We start from the raw sequence: 23572 nt of genomic DNA, 5'->3' as shown, positions 1-23572 counted from the left end.
AAAGGTTTGTCGCTTTAACGCATGTGAACTGACCGGCAGGAGTGCATCCTTTTCATTTTACGAAAGATCGTCGTCGCCGTTATTCAACCTCGTCGTCTTTTCCGAAGTCATTTCAACAACAGGTGAGATGCGTTCTTGTTTTCAGGTTAACGGAATCCTTTTGTAAAAAATGTTTTATGTTTTGTTTCATGGCGCAATTTAGCATCCGTACATAAATTCCACACATGGAGCTCGCTAGCGCCAACGTTTTCGGTTGAGCTACACATTTAAGGACATTAAGAATCCTGATATGTTTGGCGACAATTATTCTGACATGACGTGATTAATAATTGATCTGTATCTGAAATTATTCACACGATCGACACTAGAGACTAGGCTAGGTCGTTCGGGGTGGCATGGAGAACTAACATGATGAAATAGCTTTCACGTCACACCTGAGCATCACCAGTAAAGCATCCTATGCGGATGTGAAATGTGACTATTGCATCATCTGACTGCAGCACCTAAAATATGGTTTACTAGTTTATTCGGGTTAACAAACATAATGCTGAAGATATTGTTGACAGCGAAATAATGCAAATGGTTAACTCAAATGTATAGTTAATTTGCAATGGTAACGTTGGTATCAATGTAACGTTAACATTAAAATTGTTGTTTGATGCTGCTATATATGTGAGAGAGGAGCGAACATTGATGACTGAGGTGCAGTTACGTTAGCTCCTCTGTTGAAAGCATAATGTAACGTAACGTTAACTGGTTGTTACAGCTGTCCCGTTAACTGGCTCGCAGTTAAAGGATTTTCACCTATTAGCAAGTAGGCTACTGCTCACAGATTATCCTAGCTAATTGTGAACAACACCAATTCAAATTCTTAACAAAGGCTTAACAAATCAAGAGCATGTCATTGGAGTGGCCTACTCCCCCCAAATACCAAATATCAGAGCCATATCATGGGGGCAGAAACAGCTGTGTTCTTTTGTTTGTGGGATGAGAATGTAAATGCCCCCAATGGAAAGGCAATATTATTATTATTATTATTATTATTATATATATATATATATATATATATATATATATATTATAGTCAAAGCCTTATTTTGCATTTTCTTATATTACATAAGATGTTACTGACTAAGGAATGGTTCTCTACACTCTAGTGTTGTTGATGTTTTTGGTTTGGAATGTGTTGATTGGCCAAACAGATCTAGCAGTTAATTTTGTATGCTCTAGAACAGTGTTTCTTAACTGGTGGGTCGGGACCCAAAAGTGGGTCGCGGAACCATTCTGGGTGGGTCGTGGAGCTTGTGGGTAAAAAAAAAAATAAATAATCACCCATTTTAAGTGCTACTTTGTCAGATCTACAGTACTATCTTAATGTCCTGAAGACTTCACAAATGTAATGCCAAACATCAGCATGTTCTAAACAAGTAGGCCTACAGGCACTTTGCCTGTCTTACCATGTAGCTCACCTTATCTGTTGGCTTGAACACTAAAAAAAAAAAAAGGGTCGCGACTAAATGAACATGGGAAATTGTGGGTCCCAAAGCCAGACCAGTTAAGAACCACTGCTCTAGAATGATAAAACAATACATGCCACAGCTTGCATGTAGGTTTTAGGTGATTTGAGGCACCTAGGACATAATTCTGACTTGATACTCAAAAATGCATTGGGAAGACAAACAATTGTAGCAGCTCTGAAAAATATGAGGGTCTTATCTTGTGTTTTGAACAGTCTGTGTTTGCCTTGTGACTGTATAGATTGAGATTAGATTAGGCCAATTGATTTGAGTCCATTATGTAAAGTGCCTTAAAGCGCTGAAAAAGATGAATGAATTTAGCACAGCATGGAACTAAACAGCAGTGTTTCTTCTGAATGGCAATAAAGCGCGCTTAAAAGATGTTTCGTTTAAATGTGTCCAGAACTGTTATTCTTTTTCTACCAAAAGAGTCATGACCAACCATTCATCATAGACTTCCCTCACTCTAATTAATTAGGCTGGTTACAGTTATCTGTTATGATTAAGCCACACTAACTCTGACAGTGTTACTGGATTCAATGGTTTGCAGATGTAAGTCAGCACCACCATAAGACAGCTTTTGAACACATGAGCACATGGAACTCTCACCAGTCGTGTGTGTGCGCACAAGCGTGTATGTCATACTCAGGTTTCAAAAATGTTCATCTGAATGTGAAGGGCCAGTTTAAAAATAGCAGTTGTAGTAAAAGGTAATGCTTTGGTGAAGTTAATTCTTCGGCATGCACTGCTCATTTTCATTGCTAGCAGTTTTCTTTAGTTTGGATAGCGGTTCTGTCATGCATTTTAGCTAGGCCTGTGAAATTATTGGTTAAGCTTGCATAGATTGAAGAAGGAACGCATTTTAATAACAGGTTTAGTTTTTGGCCTGAAGCCCTATACTTTCAAGACTGGTAATGTTTTCAAGAGAATTCCAGTTCTTCTGTCTGGTTGTAGCCTAACTCAAAATGGTGTGTTTAGTGTCCTTCGGGTGGTTGTTGCTCCTAATAGTGAATCCAAGCACACCTCTGTTTTCAGTTGGAACTGAATTTCTGTTTACTCACACACCTGCCTTCTTTAGTACTCTGCTTGTCGTTTTAAAGGGTGTGGATATTATATTAATTTAGTCTTAAGTGTGTGTGTGTGTGTTTATGGGGGTGGGGGTGTTAAACGAGGGTGTGTATGCAGGGTGTGCGTGGTCGGGTATGGAGCTTTGATGGACGAATTCAGAACTGTTTCTATGGCTTCTTCTAAAGAAACTTCTAAAGAAAAAACTCTTGTTGTCTTTGCTTTCAGCATTTGCAATTCAGAATGTAATGTTTTCCTCAATGCCTTGGTCTTCTAAACAGGTGAGCCATGCCATCCGTACCCTCCAGTACAGACAATGGTGGCCTGGCCCAAATCTGCCCGCATGCTGCCAAGATGATGCTCCTCGGTGGTGACGCCAAAGCCAACGGGGAGGCCATCTTAAACGGCGACGCCAAACTGAAGATGGCCGCCATGACCGGAGAGAACGGTCGTCACGTGTCCAATGGACACACAAATGGAGAAGGCAATGGCATGGCCCAGGTGCATGCGGAGCTGGGCGCTGAGGACGAAAATGGAGAGGAGGGACCAATGGAAAGGAAGTGGATCAGGCCGGACCTGCCCAGCAGATGCTCCTGGAGACTTGGAGGCCCCAACGTAGGCAACCCTCACCACCACGTGGAAAGGTACTGGGCAGTAACTGTGTGGCGTACAGCTTAACATGCTTAAACATGAATATGCAGAAAAGATGTACTCGGTGATAATGGTGTGCTTCACTCACTAAGCCCAACCACACAAACAGTTTGTTTTGCGTTGGTTCTGCAAGTCATTCTCTCTGTTTTTCCTGTCTGAGCGCTTGCAACACTTCTTTAAGGAAGTATCGAATCACAGTGACTCCGCTGTTTTTAAGCTTCCAGTTTGCCAGGCCAGTGCCCATCAATGCTGGTTGGCTTTAGAAATTCACACCTCATCCACTTTCTCATAGGATTGGTGCAATGACTGTCACATGACGCATATACTCGATCAATGTGACCGTTGCATAAGATTAAAAATATCACCCAGACTTTGTAAGGCTTTATCGCCAGAAAACCTTTAATTTAGGTTCATATAATTGCGCAACCATTAATTGGTTTGGCTGGTGCTAGAGTTAAGCCATTAGGGCTATTTCATATAACTTCCAACAGAGTTCTTGGCCAAAAAGTTAAATGGCTTCAAAATTCAAGAGTAGAAGAGGAGATATTGTAACTGACTGTTTGTTTTTTGTCTCCTCCATTTGCTATTTCAGGGCAAAGCCTCCCAGCATTCTGCCAAACATCTTGACGAGAATTGGAGACACCCCTCTTGTCCGTATCAATAAGATCTCTAAGGCCTTTGGTCTGAAGTGTGAGCTCTGTAAGTATGGTTGTATTCAGATTTTGTTTTGAGATATTATGTTGCAGAAATATGACATTGATTCCTGTTTGGTCGGTTTCCCGAGAAACTGGTTTGAACAAACTAGTGAATATATTTAAAATATTTCACAGATGTATGTTGGGATTATTTGTTTGTTTTTTGCATCTCATTTCAACCTCATAAACTGAGTTTAGTACGTTTTCAAGTTTTGAGCTTCTGTACAAATGTGCCACATTCCATGTTGTTGACGTAGATGTAGATGAATAAGATCCTAAGTTCCTAAGCAGATACCCATGAATGGAACTTGACCACCATGAGCGTCCATGGATAATAATAAAAAAAAACATTTGTCCTCTTTCCACATACCAGATGTACACTGCCCTACAAAGGCAAAAGGCAGTAACTGACCAGAGTGTCAAACTGAGAAAAATGACTTTAAAGTTATTTGTTTTGTCTACACAAATGTATTATAGGTAGAGCAATGAAAATCTGGTGAATTGTTGCCCTGATGAAGAAATGTGTGTATATAAAAAAAAACGTGTGCTCAAAGTTGACCTTTGACCCTTATTTGTCAGATACTGTACTCTGCCTTTGTATTATGTACTAAAAATAAGGAGTCGTGCAAAGGCAAAAGGCAGTAACTGACATATAATCAATATTTGCTACCAAAGGCAGAGTATGGTAACTGTACTTGTACGTCGAAGAACAAAGCCAAAGAACAGTAACTGCAGTTGTGGCTCTCTGCCATGGTTGCTTGTATGGTTTTGGGAGTTATGGTGAACACAACCCTCTATTTTTTTTAAAAAACAGTCAAATTGAGTATAGATATTTATCCACATGATAAAGGAAGTCTTTAATATCCCAAAAATGACATTAACTCATTTTCGACCAAAAATGCAGTTACTGCCTTTTGGCTTTGTAGGGCAGTACAGTACTGTGACTTTCCTAAAAAATGGCAGATAAGAATGTTCCTTTCCCAGCACTTCTCAACGAAACTCCTACCAGCATCCTGCCATAAAACCAGCCTTAGTAGTCCCCCCAGGGCACAGTGGAGTTAACGAGCGTGCCCTTCTCTCCAGGAAGAAGAATGTCTGGTGTGTGAGCGTAGCCTGGGCTGGCCTGTCCCTGGAGCATGGACGCTCCATATGCTATTGTTAGAAGGGCCCAGATAGATGCTGTTCCTGTCATACTGACCCTGGATCTCTGAGCATAGGAAAGGCCTAGATGTATAAGTCTGCACTCTGCAGGAAGTTAGCGTTTGTGTTCAGAGGCGTGTGTGTGTGCGTGTGCGTTGTGGGATGTGAGCAGGCGTGTTGCGGGTGTGTGAGGCGTGGGTCAGATTTCAGCCTCTCAGCTGTGTGCTCTGTGGAAAGCAACAGGTGTTCCTGACTCTGTGTGTGTGTGTGTGTGTGTTCGTTCGCACTGGCCTTCTATATGAACATGCGGAGACATGAAAATACATGTTAAGTAAATACTTTTTCAGAGTGACTTACAGTGAACTTGCAAGTTGGGCAGAGATTTCTAGTTAAGATAATGTTTTATCTGTAGGCCTATTTACTCATGATCTTGCTGTTAGTTTTTTTTATTAGTTTTGCAGCGTTAGCAGATTTCATTGCCAGAGGACATTTCATTCTTGTTATTGGAGCCATTTATTTAGCCTATCTGTCTAAAGTGCTAAATTGTAATAGTTCCCACTTGAAGTCATTAGAAGGCCTTGTTTATAAAGGGGTGTTATGAAGGAGTTATCAGTACACTGTTGAACTTCCATTGCTACTGCCAGGCTATCTCTGTCTGTTCCTATATCGTTACTAGGATAGGAAAGTTGCCATACCTGATATTTGCATAACAGCCAAGCCCTTGGCTAACTCACTCTCCTCCAATTTCCTACCATGAGTGACGTCACTGTGCCAGCTCACGTGTTCCCTCACGAGTCACTCAGACTGGGCACAGGCGGGCCTCCATGTCCCTTTATTTCCATCTCACATGGCCATCTTATCACGTCCGTTTGAGGTTGAAAAAAGACTTGGCCGGGGCCTGAGCACCTGTTTGGGTATGCTGGGCCCTGTCATAAGGGCGTCGGAGTCCTCAGGGTGGTTGGTGGAACAGTTGGGGGTGGGGTGGGGTTTGGGTTGAGGATGAAAGTGTCCAGAAGAGGTCTAAAAAGCTCTCCTAGAAAGCTTTCCCAAAAAGCTCTCTTGTAGAGTTTCACCAAGGTATTGCATTGGATATGTTATCCCCAGATCTCGTTGAGATAGGAGGAGGAATGTTCTAGAAACAGTTGTTTGTTTGTGTGAATGTGTCTGGAGTCAATGTAGGAGATTGCTTTTAATAATAAGAGGCTTGGAGGAGGCTGTAGAACAAGCAAGTGCAAAATCACTAAAACCCTAAGGAGCCTTGTTAAGCCATGTGTCTGCACAGAGAAGGGGGAGAGAGAGAGAGAGAGAGAGAGTTCAGTTCAATATCTATGAAAGGAACAAAACTTTGAGGATGAATTGAATTCTGAAAGTGGAAGCAAAGCTCCATGTTCAATTCAATAATAAGCAGTAGCAAAGAGTACAGGTACTTTGGAATACATGAACAGTGTTTCCTCTAGGATTTTTTTAAGCAGTGGGGGCAGGCCCCCCCCCCCACCGCCCCCCCTCCGGTCCCACGGAACTGACAACTGACACTTCGCTGCAACACAAACAATTATATGTATTCACCTCTATTCACACACAATGAGGCATTATTTTCAGTTGTGATTGAGCTGTATATTTGGAGAATCTACAACAGGTCTGCACAATGAATTTTGAAAGGCAACTGCGACTATTGTACGTCTGCCCCATTTCTGATACCGTGGGGGAAGAAAATTAAACCGTGGGGGGCCGCCACTACCAAATCAACATAGAGGAAACACTGCATGAAGAAACAAAGAAAATGGACAGGAATACAATATTTTCATGAACTTGAAAGCGGGAATTTTCTTTCCTGTGTTTAATAACTATTTGCATTTCTAATGTTTAATAATCTGTTACGGGTAGCTTCCTGTTGTGTAAATTAAGTTCTCACTTACAGATTGAAGTTCCTTTTGAGTTGTGACTCAAAAGCCAGGCAGGGTTGTATCCATTTCTTACAACTATTACGAATAACTACACACTGCAGTTTCAACTAGACAAGAGTCGGCTTGTCTGTGTACATAGAGCAAAGGCTCTTCTGGGGTGGGGGGACGGTTAGTGTTTATAGACAAATGAATGGACTGTTGCAGCCACAGCACATTTGGATGCCGGTGCATATAGGTGAGCGGGTTCACTGCTCCTCTGGTTGAACCACTCTCACCAGCTCTAGGCTAAAGCAAATAAGCCCACTTTTTGTGCTGGCTAAGGCCTAATGTGTAGTCAAAGCCCTAGTTGATTGAAACGGTTTAACGAAGCTCAAAATCAGTGGTGGGGGTTTGAGATTTCTGGAGTTTTCATACGAGCTGGATTGTTGTCTTTGGCAAATCTGATCTTCACTGGATTTCCCTGCTTTACAATTGTGTGCCAACTGGTCTTTGTGTGGGAATTTTAGAGGGAGAGACAGAGTTCACCGACCTTTCTGTGACCCTTTGAGAATTACATCAAAGAACAAAGGAATCCACAATCCCCTATTGTCCTGATCCGTTAAACTTCCCAGAGTCTTCATACGTACAAAATTCGGAGGTCCTATGGACGTCCTACAGTCGTATGGTGTTCATTTTGAATTTGTCATGTATAGACGCTTTAAATCTGTTCCTAGAGGGTTTCCGGTTGAAACGTTCAGAACCAACGCAGATCCTTTGAAATGAAAATGAATCAGACTTTAGCGTAATGCTCTACAAAATGTGAATTTTAAATCTTGTTTTTACAATTTTAGTTTGTCGCCAAGTTACGATTAGCTCAATGTTGTTTTCTGTGCCACCGCAAATGCCTTAGAAATGCACTTGTTTGTTTATGCCGTTCAAAGGGGTCAATAAAGAGATCTGAAAAACATTATCTGGGCAGGTGAATGACTGATCTATAGATTAACAGTAGGCGTTGGCTTTGCTTTTCATTAGACTTGTACACACTGGCAATTACTGCTGGCAAGCCTTTTTTGAAGGCCACTTCCTCAGAAAACACCTCTATCATGCAGTGGTGTATCAGTACCTGATAAGAAGTACACACACAGGCTACCATTTGAGTTGGCCAATCTCACTCAACCTTGTTTTTCTTTCTTTCTTTCTTTCTTTCTTTCTTTCATCCACAGTGGCAAAATGCGAGTACTTCAACGCCGGCGGCAGTGTTAAGGACCGCATCAGCCTGCGCATGGTGGAGGATGCGGAGAGGGAAGGCATCCTCAAACCTGGAGACACCATCATCGAGCCCACCTCCGGCAACACAGGTATGACTTTTGACCTGCCTTTCCCAAAAGAGGTACTAACTTGCTCACGCTACCCCCAGGAAGATCTGCTCTCCTGTTAAAACTTTCATTCTCCCCCTGACCTAATCCATCTAAGGCATCTGATCTGAGAGCAGTTAATCAGGCGCCAGCGGGACCCTCAGGCGAGCACTGTAATATTTATGTACGGTTGCAGCCAAAGCCCTGCTTATCCAGGAAGATAGGTTAGTAAAGGATTAAGCAGAAATTAGTTTTCTCTCGTATATCCCCCATGTTGAACCAAGTGCGCAACCCTTTGCATGCCCTTTAGTGTTCTTGTCCAAGACCTAACATGACAGAATCCTGCAATGCAATTATTAACAAGTAGGGAAAGTATGTGACCTTTAATTTCATGTAAGACAGTGAGATGCATGGTGTGTGTGTGTGTGTGCGTGTGTGTCTGGTTAGTGACCCTGGAGCCAATTCTCTCTCTGGTCCTCCTCTCTGCAGGCATAGGTCTGGCTCTGGCTGCCGCCGTGAAGGGCTACCGCTGCATCATCGTCATGCCGGAGAAAATGAGCATGGAGAAGGTAGTGTGCGTGTGTGTGCGTGTGTGTGTGTGCGTGTGTGTGTGTGCGTGTGTGTGCGTGTGTGTGCGTGTGTGTGCGTGCGTGTGTGTGCGTGCGTGCGTGCGTCGTGCGTGCGTGCGTCGTGCGTGCGTGCGTGCGTGCGTGTGTGTGTGTGTGTGTGTGTGAGAGAGACACAGTAGGTTAATCCTTTTAAGATTGTTAGCAGTAAGTACATCTAATTGAGGGGCGTCCATGTGTGTTTGTGTAGGTGGACGTACTGCGTGCCCTGGGTGCCGAGATCGTCCGAACACCCACCGCCGCTCGTTTCGACTCCCCGGAGTCTCACGTGGGTGTGGCCTGGCGGCTGAAGAACGAGATCCCGAATGCCCACATCCTGGACCAGTACCGTAACCCCAGCAACCCCCTGGCCCACTACGACACCACCGCTGAGGAGATCCTGGAGCAGTGTGACGGTGAGGCCTCTGTTGTGTTCTTATCCAAACAAGTGGGAGGCAGCCCACAACAAGATTACACAACATAGGGAAAATACAGTGTGAAAAAAAAAAAAGAAGCAATTTCTGTACATTGTTATTATGTTTTTTCTCTGGTCCAAGTATGATTCACAAGCAGTTTCTTACCACTGTGTAGATTTGCATGGCAGCTGTATAGTTCTTTGTTGTTGTTTTTGGGGGAATAATAAAGTGAATGGCTTCAGTTCTGACTATTCCTCATGTTGTCCTCTACAGGAAAGGTGGACATGTTGGTGGCAGGAGCTGGCACCGGTGGCACCATCACTGGCATTGCCCGCAAGCTGAAGGAGAGATGTCCTAACATCAAGGTGAAACACCACACCACACCGCTATCTCGCGTTTCCTGGTCAAAGATCAAGTGAATTGCCCTAATGTTGGTCACCTAGTGTGAATTTAATGTGTCGTACATAGCCTACTACAGAGGTCCGAAAGGCAGGAAATGTCCCACATTAGGGCATTTCACGATAGATAGATAGATGGATAGATGGGATTGATTGATTGGATTGATTGATTGGATTGATGGATTTGATTGGATTGATTTGATTGATTGATTCTTTAATGTGCCCTGGGGATAATCGACTTTTACACATCACCCATGTTCACAGCGAAGAATGTGGGTACGACAACACCTATAACATGTAATACATGACCGCACATATGACGTGACATATTCCCAATGTCATGACTGCTCAGATCATTTTTAAGCTGAACTGAATGATGGGCATTTACATATTTGACTGCTTTCTCCTGGACTCTTAGTAATGTTTCTTCTCAGAGTAAAGTAATACTATTATGTGTCTTGTACCATTTTACCAAGTCAAATTCCTTGTCTTTTCTTTTTCGTGTCGAAAAAAAAAAACTTGGCAATAAAATGATTCTGATGTTTCTGTGTCCCCCTGTCTGTGTCAGATTATTGGTGTGGACCCCGAGGGCTCCATCTTGGCAGAACCGGAGGAGTTGAACGTCACAGATAAGACCCAGTACGAAGTGGAGGGCATTGGCTACGACTTCATCCCAACTGTGCTGGACCGATCGGTGAGTGTGTCCCAGTCTGTCAATCTCTCAACAGGCCCAGTTCTACTGTGCCAAGAGTTCTCACTATGGGCACATTCAAATGGACACTTCCTCCGTCCCCTTTTGTGTGTCCCTTATTCAGGTGATCGATGGCTGGTACAAATCGAATGACGATGAGTCTTTCGCTATGTCGCGCATGCTCATCCGAGATGAAGGACTCCTGTGTGGTACGCTAACTTCCCACCTCTCACCCTTGCACCACTTCCCCTCGCACTTCACACACTCCTCAAGAGCTAATGACTCATTACTCAAGCAATAACCTCTCCCTTCCTCCCTCCCTCCTTCCTTCCATCCCTCTCTCCCTCCTCCCCTTCTCTCGGTGCTTTCCTGCGTGTAGGGGGCAGTTCTGGGACGGCCATGGCTGCTGCTGTGAATGTGGCCAAGGAGCTGAAGGAGGGTCAGCGCTGTGTGGTCATTCTGCCCGACTCCATTCGCAATTACATGTAAATGCACATCAGTGCTCTATCTTCTTACAGTTTTGTGCCATGTCTCTGATGGATGTATGTACAGTCGCCTAGAATTGCACAGTAAACTTGGAATCTGCACTAGGCTAACCCGACTGTATTTAATATTACAGTATACTGTATATATTATTATATAATATAGCAATTAACCGTTAACTGCTACGTGCAGTGATTCACGTTCACTTTTAAAAACACTCTAGGAAAGTTTGTAGGAAAGGATGACATTACATGAAAGGGCAATGAGAAAATGTACCCTTAAAGTTGTAGATGGTTCTGTGGTAAGATGATAGCCTGCTGGGTCTATTTTGTGCTGCCTTCATTTTATGGCCTTAGCAAACCATAACAGTGTACTGCTGCCACCTAGTGGCCAGTGGTGTTCCATTACACTTGCATTCCACTGCTAAGTGTTTCAACAATGGCTATTTTTGCCTATGGCTATTATACTGCGGTTAAAATGTATTTGTTCTTAAGCAGTGAACTATTCTGAAACTTTGTGGCATGCAATGTTCTGGTCTGAGGGCTTTGGATGCAAGTGCCCAGCAGAATGCCAAGCACATACAGTTCTCTCTCCTAACTGCCTCTCCCTCCATAGGTCCAAATTCCTGAGTGATAAGTGGATGTGTGACAAGGGCTTCCTGAGATATGAAGACCTGATGGTGAAGAAACCTTGGTAAGTCAAGCTTGCACTAAAAGCGTTATATCCTGCCAGTGATTGCCACCCCACTTTTTACAGTGTTTACTCTCTGTTATCATGCCCCAAATCTTCTTTTTAGAATGTGTCATTGTGTTAGTCATCTTGAGAGTAAAAGTTATAATACTACCCATCATGCTTGAGGAAACACGATAAGCTAGGAAAGTGTGGCTACATACACAGCAGCCGGTTGCACCAGTTGAACGTAAGTTCCATCTTAGCTTAGTTCTGTAGCAACGTGGCACAACCGAGTTTACGAACTAAAACAGTTGCCTTAAACAGGATGGAGTCATCCTACTCGTCATTTTCATTGTCTCTTTTCTCCTCTCTCTCTAGGTGGTGGAACCTGACACTGCAGGTTCTACGCCTGTCCGCTCCTCTGACCGTCCTGCCCACCGTCACCTGTCAGAAGACCATCAAGATCCTGAAGGAGAAGGCCTTCGACCAGGCCCCAGTGGTGGACGAGACTGGGTGAGAGTTCTACCTGTGGCGATACAAGTCATTTTCTGCAGCTGGTTGCACCAGTAGAATGTAAAGTCGATTGTAAGTTTAGGTGTAAGAAACTGCAATGAAATGTGTGGTGCTGATAGGTAGATGTTTGGTATTTGTACTGGTCCATACGATTTCCAGTGAATACAAGATTCAAACACTGTTCAAGTGAGTTAAATGTGTAATCGGTCGTGTAACTCTTCACGACTTATACTTTGTTAAATTTAACATTCCCACCATTTAAATGAGAAAACCATGTTAACAAATTGGACAAGATGGACAAGAATGACCTTACACCTATGGAGAGAGAGGTGTAAAATTTAAGTCATAACTTAGTGTTACGTTGAAACTATTTTGGGTGGTGCAACCCGTTATATTTTAGTAGTTCGTGAACTGGTGCAACCGGCTGCTGTGTATGTAGCCACATTGTTTATCAACTGCCGAACAGTAATACAAATTAAAAAAACAAAGCCATGTATTATCGGCACCCATCTGTTAACTGCAGGGGCCAATATCCCAATGAATCAGAATCAGATTAGTGCTCTAATCATAAGGAAGAATGAAAAAAAAGAAATGCATTCCCATGTATTGCCCACCCCTGTGTATTAAGCTCATAGCTGGAGGAATCTTGCAAAATCAGCGTATAAACCTCGGTTAATAGGTGGGAAATTATGGGTACAACCATTAGATCACTCACTTCAAGTAGCCTTCTCTCCCTCTCACTTTGCCTTCACCTTATCTTCCTCTCATTCTCTCTGCCTCCTCGTGTCTAGTGAGAATATTTAAATTCAGGCCTTTCATTTGCCTCTAACCAATTTCCCTGTAACCGTCTCTCTCTGTCCACAGGGTGATTCAGGGCATGGTCACTCTGGGGAACATGCTCTCCTCTGTGCTGGCTGGGAAGGTCAAGCCATCTGACCCTGTGAGCAAGGTTCTGTACAAGCAGTTTAAACAGGTGAGGATCTCTCTGAGTGAGCTAAAGCCAGAGAGGTGCACAGGCAGGCATATGCTGGACATACACAATGTACCAAAAGCACTTATTTTAACACGAGAGCAGCCATGTCTTGATATACGGTTATTACTTGCTATTTACTTTTACTTACTTACGATCACTATTACTATTACTATGGTTACTGTAAAAAAAAATGAAAATAGAGATTTTTTTAAAGATTTTGTCTTTGTTGGTAGTGGTCAAACTACTAGTAAGATGATGTTGTGCTAGCACTAAAAAGCTATTCATTTAATGTTAATCAGTTGGTTTCCCTCAGGATCTAACCCTCTCTCTTCTCTCAGGTGCGGCTGACTGATAACCTGGGCAAACTCTCTCGTATTCTGGAGACTGATCACTTCGCCCTGGTGGTGCATGAACAGATCCAATGTGAGTCTTTTCCTTTCCAAACATTCTTAACCACTCTTAAACTACTAATATACAAGGCAACTTTTTGAGCTGTGTTGCTGGACAGTGTTCCTGACTACTGTTTGTTTGAGTACATTCCTATTGATAATTGCCATCATTTCTTATGGAGTAATCTAATCATCAGTTGACAAATGATCGAACACATGGAACCGATTATGTGGCTGCCTAACAACATTGCTCAAAAAAGTTGCCCCATTTGTCATCACTTTTACACTATGTCCTAACAGGATGGGATGCGAGCAAACATTAGCGATAAAATCCGTCTTATTACATTGTTTTCAATTGGAGTGTCCTGATGTACAGTATCAACGCGAGCAGCGCGATGCAATACAACGTTTTGAGAACTTTTGTCGGACGCCCCATTTCTATTTTCTTTCTGTTGCTTGCGTTGCTCTGCCATTTTAAATGAGAAATATGCCCTAATGCAATAGAAGGGCATATTTAATGGATTCAGTGTAGACAGACATACAAGACCGTTGCTCGCCCGGATCCTATTAGGACATGGTGTTAGTAGTCACTATCACAGAATAAAAATGGGTCATGGAATCCAGAATTCTCTCTCAACATTCTGTTATTTTGATTCCTTTTGAGAGTTCCACTGAGGCCTCTGGACAGTGCCCTGTTCAGGAGTCACTTTGACCCATAAGCTTGTGCATGTGCTTTCCCTTGTGTCTATAGCCGTGTCTGCAGCCAGCAGCTCTAGTCCAGTGAGTCCGTCCACCAAGCCCTGCATGGCAAATGGGCAGTATTCAGAGGGTGCGTGCGTCCCCACCTAGCTCCTTAAACAGAGCATTCATCCATATACTTCTGATCTCCTTAGGGTTTTAACACTAGCCCTCACACCTTGCAAATCAATTAAACTGCCACTAGCTAATTGTTCCTGTCTCTATCTGAAATTTGAATGTGTTTGCAGTTGAGGATAGTCTTTAAACTTTGTTAGGTGAATCAACTTTCGTTTTGTTGTTTTCCGATAGCCATCAAGCTTTGTTTAGCTTCCTGAAGGACATACAATTTTTTTTTTTGTTATTTGTTTTGTTTTTGTGGGCCGTTTGTGTATCTTATGACTGGCATGTTTGCCATGTTCTTGCAAAGTCCACAGGTTTAGGCCCATGTCAACGCTTGCAGACTTTTTTTTTTATCTGTCTGGGTTACTTCAGGAACTTAGGATGACCGAATAAGGGTGTTTGGGGACAAACACCCCAAGGACGTGTCATGGTCTGGTCAAGGGCACAGGGCGATATGGTCTGATTGGGCTCCAAACAAGTTTTCTGTTTGCTTTTCAGATTTGCAAGCTGGCAGATTGTTCTCCAATGTAGCTTGTTTTGCTGCTGATGTATTTAGCCTACCTGTTTCCGAGAGCCTGGGGCCTGTACTACGAAGGGAGCTTAACCTACCCAGATGTAACCCAGGGTTACTTTGTTAAACCGGGGTTGACAAAACCTGGTTATCTTTAGTGGTGTTAATCGGTACTACGACGCTGATTATGAAGTTGATTTGTTGAGCCGGGGTTAACCTCATTGGAGTTTGTGCGCGTTCACATAAAAGGGGCGGGTTGCGGCGCAAATCACCACTTTCAGTGATGACGCGTTCACCTTATTTTACGGATGAGGAATGCACAAGGTATCTGACTGGCACACTGTGTAAAATTATAGTTTTGGGTCTTTCAAGAGGCAATATCTGTTCATATCTGTTTAGCATGTACTTAGTTAATTAAGCGTTTATGGTTTGTACATTATAGTATTTGTTTATTTTCATTAGGCTATTGTTTGATATGACATTATTGTTTATTATTGCTATTCTCCTTCTTCCTCTTCCCTGATCTCATCTGTGTGACAAATATATAGAATATCTTGTACTATAATATACATAATATGATATAATTACAGTATGGCCAGTCATCATGATACAAGGGTATTTTAGAAGGAATGCATTATCATCTTGACATGGGCGTTTCTAAATTATATTAATTTTGTAATTTAGCAAGATTATTTATAGGTTTCATCAGGTCCCTTTACACAGGTGCATAAAATCAAGCACCTAGATTATGAATGCAGACTGCATGGTGCTTGATTAACACACTTATGGAAAGGGCCCTTTCCTCTCAATATATCATTGTAATGTTTTTTTTTTTTTTAGTTAATAATTAGTTAGGCAGCCAAAAACACATAACATGACTTTTATATTTATGTGGACTCTTGGATTATAAAATCTGTGGTGGATAGGATATCAACAAGGTTTTAAGGTAGGCTAACAGTTAACATTCTTTTGTGCAACATATGACACTGAAAAGTTGACATGGGCAGATAACTGTTAATGGGTTTTTCTGACATTTCAAAACAGTGTAGCCTAATTTATTACAAGACGAAGATCACTTTGTTTTGGGAGCTGGAATTTCTTATTCTGCAGTAGGCTTAGCTAGCCTATGAGAGTATTGAATTTGCCTTTTCCGCCGACTAACGAGGACATTTAACGTTAACGTTAAGCATTTATTTAGGGAGCTAGCCAAGTAGCCTAACGTTAGCCTGCCTAACTGACTGAGCTCTTAACGTGAAATCCCCAACCTGAAACAACACCATCCGTCAGTTTACTGGGCGATGCTGTTGCTTGAACGGAGCTGGGTGGTCTTTTGAAAAACTTTCTAATATCCATAACGTTTCAACAACATGTACACAAAGTGTTTTATCACAGACTGTAAAAGTGACAGACATGACGTAACGTTGTCAAGGCAGCATTTTCACTGGATCTAAACAAATCAATCTAACCATTGAAATCACCATAGCGGATAGCCCAGAGACCTGGCATAGATCGTGTAGCAAGTCAAATTATTTTTCAATATTGGGCTTTGAAAATAAGGGATATATTTCCTCAGTAATAGAGCATTGTGTGACATTTATAGAGAAACCGAGGGGAAGTTATATTGGAAATAAGAGTTGCCGGGAATTTAAAACACTAAAAAAAAGATTCGGGGCTTAAGCCCGCTAAGCCACCCCCTAGCTCCGCCACTGGTTATGAGGAATTAAAACCCACTCAACGACAAAAATCAAATACGTCGGCAGTGAACAAAGCAAGCTGGCAAGGCTGTTGGCAACGTATTGCAGATCCTAAATGCCTAAAAGTAAAGTTTTATTTCCACATGTTCTTCAAATAGCCTACGGAGGATTAATAGCTTGCGGAATGTATTTAATGAGTTGAAATAATTAAATTACTTATTTTTAGTTCATAGAAATGCCTACAGATGCAACACAATTTAGAAGTGGGCATATAGATTACAGTAATAAGGATAATTGAATGTTTAAGTAGCCCCATTGACTGATTTAGTGTGTGAACGTTTCAGATGCAACACCATTGCCAAACGCACATGGCAGCAGGTGAAAATGAAACACAAACACATAGGTGCCAACTCTCACGCATTGGCCGTGAGACACACGCATTTGATTAGTTTCACACACTCACACGCCACACCCCCGATTTATCACGCTCAACCCGGTCGGTCAGATGCATAGGTCAGATGCCTGAAAAATTAGTTTAGCCTATCTATAGATCTACCTGTTGAGCCACGGTTATGCTTTCAGAGACGGTGAGAGGGTTCAAGAGCACCCCCTATCTGTGGAATTTTCTAAATGTTCTCTCATTTGCGATGCTACTTCAGAAGCCGTCCCAGGCGCATTCCCCCCGCATTTCCCCGGCTTCAGGTATGCTTTGAGTATTATTGAGTATTTTTCACGCTGAAGTGTCAACCTGGTAGATAAAATACCTGGCAGATGAGGTTCAACTAAACTAAACCTATACATATGATGTCACACATCAGGTGAACGTGCGGAATCTAAGCTTTCCAATGATATTAGCGCCAAGTTGCTGTGATAAATGGTTCGCGAGAAAATTAACATTGAACCGACGTGCAATTTAGGCTAATCATATTTGCATTTTGCACACAGTGCACACCCATTACTCTCGGTTTAATATTTCACTAACCCTTCACACAACACGTGGCAAACCCAATATCACAATAAACAGCAAACCGTACCGAATACGAGGATATAAAGCATGCCTCTGTGCAATAAGTGGTTTCTGAGTAATCCGGTTTTGAAATTGCAACACATTTCTACATAGCCTCATTGGGGCGAAATTATAATGTATTAATGTAAACTATTTGTCAGTAGGCCTACATACATTTTTGTAAATTGCTCAGCCATAGATTATCCCACTATCATGGTTCTTATATTGTCAGGTTCCAGCCAATCCCATTACAGATAAATGAATATATTTATATTGGCATGCTTCCTAGTGACATTAATGCAAAAATATGAAGAAAATCAAATAACGAGACACAAATATTGATATAAAGCCTGACATAAGCCATATGCTAACATTCACATCATGCAGATATGGGTACATCCTGAAAAAGGAATAGCATGTAGGCTATAGGCTATGGCCATTGCAATGACCAATATATTATCTTAAATAAACTAGCTGAATAACACAGGTGACCACTTCTGCATAATTTCATTAAGTGCTGAAATGTACACACATTTTTGAACATTTCTGAACTGTGAAATGTAGCATATGTTTTTTGTGGTTGTGAACTTATTGCAATATCAACATAACTATTCCACCTGTGTGTGCATGGTTATAATTCTGAAGTGCAAAATAGCTTAGGCTACAGCACAAATATTTCCATAAAAATAAGCAAGTCTGAATTTATTTTAAAAGTGCACCTGATTGATGCATTTAAAAGTTAAAATATACAAACATTTCTTAAATTCTTACAAAACACCCACCCACTTTTTAAAATTGTTAGTTTGGACCCCCCCACACACACACACTTTTGCCGTGCGAAATACCACTGCTGTTTTCAGCATCTGTTTAGTGCTTCATTGTCATTTTCATTGGATTCTCCCATTTGCGCGTAAATCGCTCATAAACTTTTTTTTTTGTTACACGCATTCTCCCATTCCTTTTCTGTCACACACACAGTGACAAGCGCCAAATCTCCCGCAGTGTTGAAGAGATCAGTCATCCCCCTCACTTTTGATAAGGTAAAAAGCCTTATAGGTACGCCAAATAAATAATAACCTATACTGTAGGTTTACGCTAGGCTATGTAAAACTCCCCATTAACAGCATCACGTCACTAACCACAGCTAAGACTGCACAATCTCTATTCACTCTGTTGGATATCTGAAGCCAGTTTGTCTACTTAGATACTGTAAATCCTCAAATTATGGCCGGGGTCTTAAGACAAAGTACAGGCCTTTAGGGGCAGGATTGTATTCGAGACAGCCCTTTATTTCTTATGCAAGTTTTATTTTGAGACATGCGTTTCTTGGAGCGGCATACTGGTAGGCCTTCAAAAGCATGACATTTTCGGTTTAGTTTGATATTTAATTTACTTTTGGACTGTTTGATTATATTGTTAAATGTTGGGACTGATGGGCACTGAAATCTGGGGAGGTATTTGATGATCACTATTACGTTTCATGTAGTTGAAAGAGTGTCGGGATTTCAAACAAACCATTCGCTTTCATGCGTTCATTGAACGTCTGCGGTGCTGTAATGGAAACCTTATTGCGTAGCCAAGTAGAGTTATTTTTAAATTATGCATGATTTACTTTTTATTAATTTCGTAGGCTGGCTTTATTTTGTTATATAGAAGTATCTAAATAACCTGTTAAAATGTACCAGAATTTAGGAAATTGCATCTAGTCCAAAAAAAAATTTTTTTTTGTCCCTGATATGTCCCACCCACTTTCACAATGCCTCCGACGCCCATGGTCCCAGTAGTAGGCTAGATCCCTTTGATACCAATGTTCATTTAACTCTGGGACCCTGGTCCCAGGGATGGATTACTGCACGGGCCTTCTGGGCCCAGACCCAGGGGCCCAAGGTGTCAGGGGGCCCTGAAGCCCAAGCCTTTGCATGGAATCATTGCCTCAATATCAACACATCAGGATGTAGGCTATGAATCTGATTGAATTTAGTATTGGCCATCCCCAAAATGCTAGCCTGACGAGCCAGACCCACATTAAAATGTAGGGTCTGGGCACTCACCGTTCGCAGTGCTCAGTCCGAGTGGCCGGATAATCGGTTGTCTTTCAAATTCCCTCTGCACGCAATAGGACAGCACTGAGTCCCATGCGTTTTCCCACCAGCGGAGCTAGTTGGACAGTTCAAACTTGTCATCTGCCATCTCAAAACAAGCTTAACTCGTGTCACACTGTTGGCCAACAGCAATATCCATCTTCTTTGTTTTCAAGTAGCAGGGAATTCAAGCCAAACCGTTGCAACTCTGCCATCCATCATTATGTTATGCCCCCCTAACGACTCTATAGACGATTTGATTGGCCTGATAGAAGTTTAATTTTTCGAGCTCACAAGCCAACGGAGAGTTGCTAGACTAGCCCTGGAAGCAAATGTAATTTGCTGCCGCTAGGGTGTGTCTAGATTTCTAAGCTACCAAAATGCACCAGAATACAGGAAATCACATCAAACAAATGAAAAAAATTCTGGGGGAGGACCCCCAAACCCCCCTTCCACATATGCGACAATTAGTGGGGAGCCCTTAATACATGTGGGCCAGAGGCCCGAAAGTTCATAATCCGTCCATGCCTGGTCCCTACACCTGAGAACCACTGATGTACGTTTTGTTTACTGTACGGTATAATGCTGAATGAGCCAAACAAAAATTTCCTCAGCAAAATTTTGGTTGGCCCCACCAAATCTCACTCCAAGGTTTTTTGAAAAGTTGGCAGCCCTGCAAACACATTATTCAGAATAGTGGTTTATATAGTCATAGCTTGCATTAATATTTCTTAATTATGAAAACATGTAGGCCTATGCTTATAGCCTTCACTTGGCCTCTGTTTTACAGCTAACAAGAAAAAGGTAGGCCTATACTGTAGGCCTATGTCCGATTTATTGTAGGCCTATGTCCGATTTATTTTAGGACATACAGTATTCTTGCATCACCGAATGTTCACAGGATTAGGCATACACTAAATCAGTCAATGGGGGCTACTTAAACGTTCAATTATCCTTATTACTGTAATCAATATGCCCACTTCTGAATTGTGTTGCATCTGTAGGCCTTTCTATGAACTCAAAATAGGCAATTTAATTATTTCAACTCATTTCAGACATTCAGCAAGCTATTAATCCTCCGTAACACCTATTTGAAGAACATGTGGAAATAAAACTTTACTTTTAGACATTTAGGCTACCCGATCTGCAATACGTTGCCAACAGCCTGGTTTTGCTTTGTTTGCTACCGACGTATATTTGATTTTTTGTTGTAGAGTGACTTTTAATTCCTCGTAACTTGTCACAATAGTTGTGCATTCCTCGTCCGTAAAATAAGGTGATCGCGTCATCATTGAAAGTGGTGACTTGCGCTGCAACCCGCCCCTTTTATGTGAACGCGCACAAACTCCAATTAGGTTAACCCCGGTTCAACAAATCAACTTCTTAATCAGTGTCGTAGTACCGATTAACACCACATATGATAACCAGGTTTTGTCAACCCTGGTTTAACAAAGTAACCCTGGGTTACATCTGGGTAGGTTAAGCTCCCTTCGTAGTACAGGCCCCTGGTCTGTTTTTTTTTAAATTATTATTATTATTATTATTATTATTATTATTGTCATTCATACGTTAAACATCTCACCTGTCGTTTCACTCCTCTTCTCGTCTCTTTCTGTGCTGCAGACATGACTGATGGCTCGCCAACGCTCAAGCAGATGGTGTTCGGGGTTGTGACGGCCATCGACCTTCTCAACTACGTGACCACGCGGGAGAGGAGGGAGCGGTCCCTGTCTGAGTGCTCCATGACCAGCAATGACGAGCAGTGACCACATGTATATACAGATGTTCTGCATTTGACTAATCAGACCTTTTCTGCATTTTCTCTCTTGGTACATGTCATAAATTCTTGCACTATGACAAGTTCTTTCCATCAAGCTTGGGAAAAAATCAGTCGGTACTACTAAAAAAATTACTGTATTACTGTTTAGTCGAGAATGTATAGAAATATATATGATTTATCTGTTTACTTTGCCTTGCGTCATAATAAGGGTTCTTTGGCCAGCAAAATCTAGCAATCTCCTTTTGTTGTTGTCCATAACGTCAGCATTTTATTCTTTCATGAGTACTACATTGAAAACAGAATGCGCAGTAGATTTAGTGAACCAAAGCCTAGCACCAGAGCAAGCGCACACATTATAATCCCATTAGAAAGTATATATATTTGATACTTTTGAGACACTTGTCTTTTTGTCTTGGGACTTCCAAATATCTATCATATTGTTTATGAGGCCATGCGAAAATGTCATAGCTCATACTTCATTTCATGATCAATGGTGTTATACTGAAAGAAAAAAAGCCCTACACTTAATTTCCGACTGGCATTCATTCAGGGGTATGCTGCCACCTGGTGACAGAAAAAGGTAGCACACTTATTGGTCAAGTGTGATGGACAGGGTTGAAGATTTGGCTCACAAAGTCCTCTAAACGCAAGTACTAAGGTGTGTTTGGCAGACACCAAACAGCTCCCAACCAAGGTGACTTGTGTTGGTTAATTTCTTTCTTGTATTGAGACAAGATCTTTTAAAAAAAGTTTTAGTTTTTATGGGTGTATTTAAAGAGAGTACTTGAGGTTAGGTTTATACAGACAGATCTTTTATAGAGATCTCCATGTATGGAACAGGGTTGTTGTTTTTTTTTTTTTTTTTTTTTTTTTTTGGGGGGGGGGGGTGTATTTTCTTACTCTTACAATGTATGGTATTGACTACATGTAAAATGAATAAATGTATCTGAAATTAGATTAAATGTGTCATTTCTTGAATTCTAGAGGGGTAAAATACAGAGTGATTGAGATTAAAGAAATTAAAAATGAATGAATCATATGCTTCAGTTTTTCTTCAGTTATTCTTTTTGTGTTTCCCCCTCATCTGTTTTGCTTTGTAGTTGATGCTTATGTGTACAAACCAATGTAAGTACCTTAGTTTTGTGTTTTGTTTACCAATGTCTCTCATGTCTTTTGTAATTGCATAAGTTTGCTTCAAATAAAGATTTTTTTTCTCCTATGATGCGACCTTCAGATTAATGTGTTTTTCATACTGCTGTGGCCCACTTTGAACACTTGAGGGCAGTATCAGTACAGCTTCAGTGTCCATTCTTGGAATGTGCAGCATTAAGCTTATTACCTACATGCATACACATAGATATTTTGACATACATGATCTCATGTAATCATGTGTTAATATCATACTCCATTGTGCCTATATGTCAGGGAAATCATTAACATCTTTTAAATACTACATCACATGAGTAATGATAATGACTATGAAGTCAGTGATGGAGTTTACAGTCAGTAAAACCGCTAGTGTCCTACAGGGAATAGTTACATTGGCGGTCTGGACACAATTTGCATGTTACGGGAACACATGCTAGTTTTGTGGGACACCCTGTAATTGCGAGCACAAACAGGACATTGCTCATTCCAATCATGTCTTGAATGACCTGCACAGCATGCAACACAACAGCTCAGCTACGTTCCCACTATACCGACACTCGGCTCCTCTGTCGCTCAGCTAATTTCGGTTCCGTTTCTAGTGTCGTCCCCTCGTGCTGTGAGGAACCAGACCTTCGGCTGGTGGCGCCAGACGGCCGTCCGGCGCCTCAGCGCCACTGTGTCCGCTGCTCGGTAACTCACTGCGCCATGAGGAGGGCCTGCCGTGCCGACTGGTCCACACCCAGCCCTGGGGCCCAAGCGCTTTGAGGGAGGCATTTGGTATTCACTAAGCCTCCTCTGGACCTCTTCCCTCATTAAGGTTAAGGGATTACTGTACCCAGTGGGCCATGGGCTGGAGGGGGCAGTGCAGGGGGCCTGGGCAGGGGAAGGGGGCAGAGAGGCTAGCAGGCAGCCCAAGACAAACCATCTGCAGGGGATTGCTTATAATAGTCACATTTTGTATTGTTGAGGTATTGCAAGTCATGCTTTTGTGGAACAGATATTAAATGCAATGTTGCACAATGGAGATTTGCAATGAATGCAAAGTTA

The 23572-nt window shown here is 41.9% G+C and overlaps 1 protein-coding gene across 2 annotated transcripts; it reads left to right on the top strand.

The window, feature by feature from the left end:
• The first annotated feature begins 19 nt into the window (after window positions 1-19).
• LOC143100350 (cystathionine beta-synthase-like protein) lies at window positions 20-22595 on the top strand. Of its 2 annotated transcripts, XM_076263439.1 has the most exons (16): window positions 20-122; window positions 2864-3226; window positions 3826-3932; window positions 8175-8309; window positions 8796-8875; window positions 9123-9327; window positions 9601-9692; window positions 10294-10419; window positions 10541-10625; window positions 10796-10901; window positions 11515-11592; window positions 11950-12084; window positions 12949-13057; window positions 13396-13480; window positions 14198-14275; window positions 21220-22595. In XM_076263439.1, exons 2-16 carry the CDS (start codon window positions 2871-2873, stop codon window positions 21360-21362), a joined length of 1920 nt encoding a protein of 639 aa, XP_076119554.1. In that variant the 5' UTR covers window positions 20-122; window positions 2864-2870; the 3' UTR covers window positions 21363-22595. The 2 variants fall into 2 exon arrangements, with proteins under 2 accessions (XP_076119554.1, XP_076119555.1); XM_076263440.1 differs by lacking the exon at window positions 14198-14275.
• The last annotated feature ends 977 nt before the right edge of the window (window positions 22596-23572 follow it).

Source organism: Alosa pseudoharengus, unplaced genomic scaffold, assembly GCF_046254945.1.
Source record: "Alosa pseudoharengus isolate Yale_2024_CS ecotype anadromous, Long Island Sound unplaced genomic scaffold, YU_APseudo_1.1 YU_APseudo_1.1_scf_3, whole genome shotgun sequence".
Lineage (NCBI taxonomy): Eukaryota > Metazoa > Chordata > Actinopteri > Clupeiformes > Clupeidae > Alosa > Alosa pseudoharengus.
The sequence above is the reverse complement of the archived record's forward strand: the minus strand, read 5'-3'. Positions and strand labels throughout refer to the sequence as shown.